At 44.6% G+C, this 3,092-nt stretch overlaps 1 protein-coding gene across 1 annotated transcript; it reads left to right on the forward strand.

Annotated features, from left to right (window-relative positions):
* Positions 1-386: 386 nt before the first annotated feature.
* Positions 387-2,125, forward strand: LOC116380090 (potassium voltage-gated channel subfamily H member 5-like). Its single transcript, XM_031842051.1, has 2 exons — positions 387-580; positions 1,159-2,125. Exons 1-2 carry the CDS (start codon positions 426-428, stop codon positions 1,436-1,438), a joined length of 435 nt encoding a protein of 144 aa, XP_031697911.1. The 5' UTR covers positions 387-425; the 3' UTR covers positions 1,439-2,125.
* Positions 2,126-3,092: the final 967 nt, after the last annotated feature.

Here is a 3,092-nt window from a genome sequence, read left to right on the forward strand (position 1 = left end):
CTAGAGAGAATGCAGCTTTAACACATGAAGCATCGGCTTCACTTTTCTGAACCAGAATGAACCGCCTAAATCCCTGTTGGTTGATCCTCTGCCTGCAGAAATCTATTCAAACCTTTTATTGACAAAGTGCTGCAACTGTTGCAAATTAGCATTGCTGCAGGTATAAATAGTTATGAATATTCACTGCATTTTCACAACATTTACTAGTTACCTTCGGTGTATTGGCCTTTTACAAAGTGTATGTGCAGAACTAGAAGGGGGCGGGGCGTGGGAACATCATTTGTTGCCCAACTTCACTTTTCACACAACAGAAAGCAGAGTTTTACCTGGAATGTAATTGTTTCTCACTCATCCTCTACCCACCCCCCACATCTCTCCTTCTCCCTCCTCTGTCTCCTCCCCTCCCTCCTTTCTCCCCTCAGGGCATGAGCAGTCTGTTCAGCTCCCTGAAGGTGGTCCGCCTGCTGCGCCTGGGCCGGGTCGCCAGGAAACTGGACCACTACCTGGAGTACGGTGCTGCCGTTCTGGTGCTGCTGGTCTGCGTGTTCGGACTGGTGGCTCACTGGCTCGCCTGCATCTGGTAAACAGTTTTTTACTGTCACTTCTGGATCTCTCATTTCCTCACAGTTTAGCACCAATTCAAAAGTGCCTGCTGGGAGTTTACCCGTCCTCCTAACTGTTCCTAATTGGTTCTGTATGCTAATCATTGCTTCCCTCCCCCCCGCCCACCTGTACTGTACATTACAAAACATCTGCTGCTGCTTTGTTGAGTTTCCTTCATACAACATTGAGTAATATGCTGATTTGTTTCTGTCCTACAGCAAACACCATTTTTCAAATCCTTCCTTCATTGTGCAATACTCGCCAACATTAAACAGCAACAAGAACATTTAGAAGCATTTCTGCTGCGTCTACGGTCATTTTTGCAGTTTTACTTCTCTTTACTTTTTCGAATCGAACAGAATATGAATCTTTGACTTGGCTGAAGTAAAATATTTTGAATCAATAGAATAAATAGGGAAGATATCAGAAGATCTGTAAACAAACGGCTCTTCAAGTGGATCTTAATGCTTGTTTCACTAAAACTTTTACCCAGATGCATCGGTTTGCTCAAAGCTCTGCTGTCTTGTACTCGGATTGAGACGTTGTCCTCAACAGGTACAGCATCGGAGACTACGAGGTCATCGACAAGGCCACCAACACCATCAAGGGGGACAGCTGGCTCTACCAGCTGGCCCTCAGCCTCGGATCGCCTTACCGCTACAACGTCAGCGGCTTGGGCCGATGGGAGGGCGGCCCCGGCAAGGACTCCCTGTACATCACCTCGCTGTATTTCACCATGACCAGCCTGACCACCATCGGCTTCGGCAACATCGCCCCCACCAGCGACGGGGAGAAGATCTTCTCTGTGGCCATGATGATGGTGGGATGTAAGTAGGAGATACTCAGCTTCAACCATGCTGCGTCGGCAGAGCCGGGCAGTATCTGCTGTTGTGGTTTCGGTCATTTCTGAGAGTGTAATGGCTCAGATTTTCATTTTCTGTACTTACTTGCAATGTGTTGTATCCAGATATAAACACCAGTGAGAGGGCTGCTCTTAGAGAATGCTGTTTCTATGAGTTTTTATGATATATTGATGTTTTGAAGCGATGTGATGTGTGAAAGTTTTGCCACGTTAGTTGGTGTGGTCTGAGTATGGTGCTGTCGGTTGGTCAGTCCAACACTCCAAAATGTAGTTTAACCCAGTCGCCAGAAACAAATATACTTCCTGATTATGTGGAGTACATAGGAATTGATTTTGTAGGATATATATGACTTGCAGCGCATTCATTGTCGTAGGTGTTGCTACAAACACTGTATGAGGACAGTCTGGTTTGACATTTGAAGTTTGACATTTAGCGTATCCGTGGTTTTGCCCGACGTAGAATGCGGTGGATTCCTTATGGTTCTGGTGACTCTGTGACGTTTCATCTTGTTTTCAGGCCAAATCTTCACCTCGTACACACTGAATATTGTGTGCAGATTTCCATGAGAGGTAAAGATGTGTGCTGACACTTTTTTGGGGGTTGTTGGGCATATAAACCAGAGCATGCTGTTGACTTGTCATTGTAGGAAAAAGCACATGGGGGGGGGGGGGGCTACTAACATTAACCATTGCGCCGTTCTGTTAATGTGTTGAGCCATCACTAATCTTATAAAGCTAAGCTTAAAGGGTCCGTGAGAAGTGAGTCATGTTGCCACATTGGAAACCGTCTTGGCAAATGTATAATCGTTTACGTGCCAACTGCACACGTGTGAAACATGTAGGCGTCAGTAAAAGCCCAGCATAGTATAAACATCACCATGTAGATGAACAAACAGTGCGTTTGTTTTGCAGTATATCAGTGCCCTAAAAATAAAGTAAAAACAAATGCTGTTTGGTTCTATCCAGCACTTGGTTATTGTCGGGTTTAATGGACGCTGAAGCCACTAGAGGCCACTGGCAGGGTTTAATGTAACGGTTCCCATCACCACCACTATCTAATATCGACCACTGCTCTAAGACCTCTTTAATCTATCTGGTCCCCTGAAAATATCCCGTTGCCATTAAGAAGTGTGAAACGACTTCAAACTATTATTTCATTGTTAATATCTCTTCATGGAAACATATTGCAGTGGGTTTGATGCAGAGTGTGAACTGGGAGAATAGTTAATTTGTTTTTACAGAGTTCAGAGGCTGTAGACAGATCTGCACAGCAGGCGACGCCACGCTGATGATGAAAGCTGCAGAAAGCTGAGCACAGTAACACAGGAGAGCATGCGACACATATGATTAATGGCAAACTGGGCTCCCTGTGGTTAATGTGGGGAATCATCCGAACAAATGAAGGAGTGACAACATATTTATGCTTGGGAGTAAGTGGGGAAATTGTATATGTATGTATATGTATATATGTATATGTACAGGTGTAAAAGAGATGGATTTTACTCATCGGACAACAATACTCTTTATCTTGTATGCAGAATTCTACTTCATGTCCAGCAGGGGGCGACTCCTCTGGTTGAATAGAAGTCTATGAGAAAATGACTCTACTTCTCTCTTGATTTATTAC

The sequence above is a fragment of the Anarrhichthys ocellatus genome, unplaced genomic scaffold (assembly GCF_004355925.1).
Source record: "Anarrhichthys ocellatus isolate YVR2014 unplaced genomic scaffold, GSC_Weel_1.0 scaffold6093, whole genome shotgun sequence".
In the NCBI taxonomy this organism is placed as follows: domain Eukaryota; kingdom Metazoa; phylum Chordata; class Actinopteri; order Perciformes; family Anarhichadidae; genus Anarrhichthys; species Anarrhichthys ocellatus.

Bases quoted from the DNA above. Each gene is read 5' to 3' on its own strand.
- LOC116380090 (XM_031842051.1), top strand. From the start codon at position 426: ATGAGCAGTCTGTTCAGCTCCCTGAAGGTGGTCCGCCTGCTGCGCCTG. The intron at 581-1,158 runs GTAAACAGTTTT...TGTCCTCAACAG, and splicing joins CACTGGCTCGCCTGCATCTG to GTACAGCATCGGAGACTACG.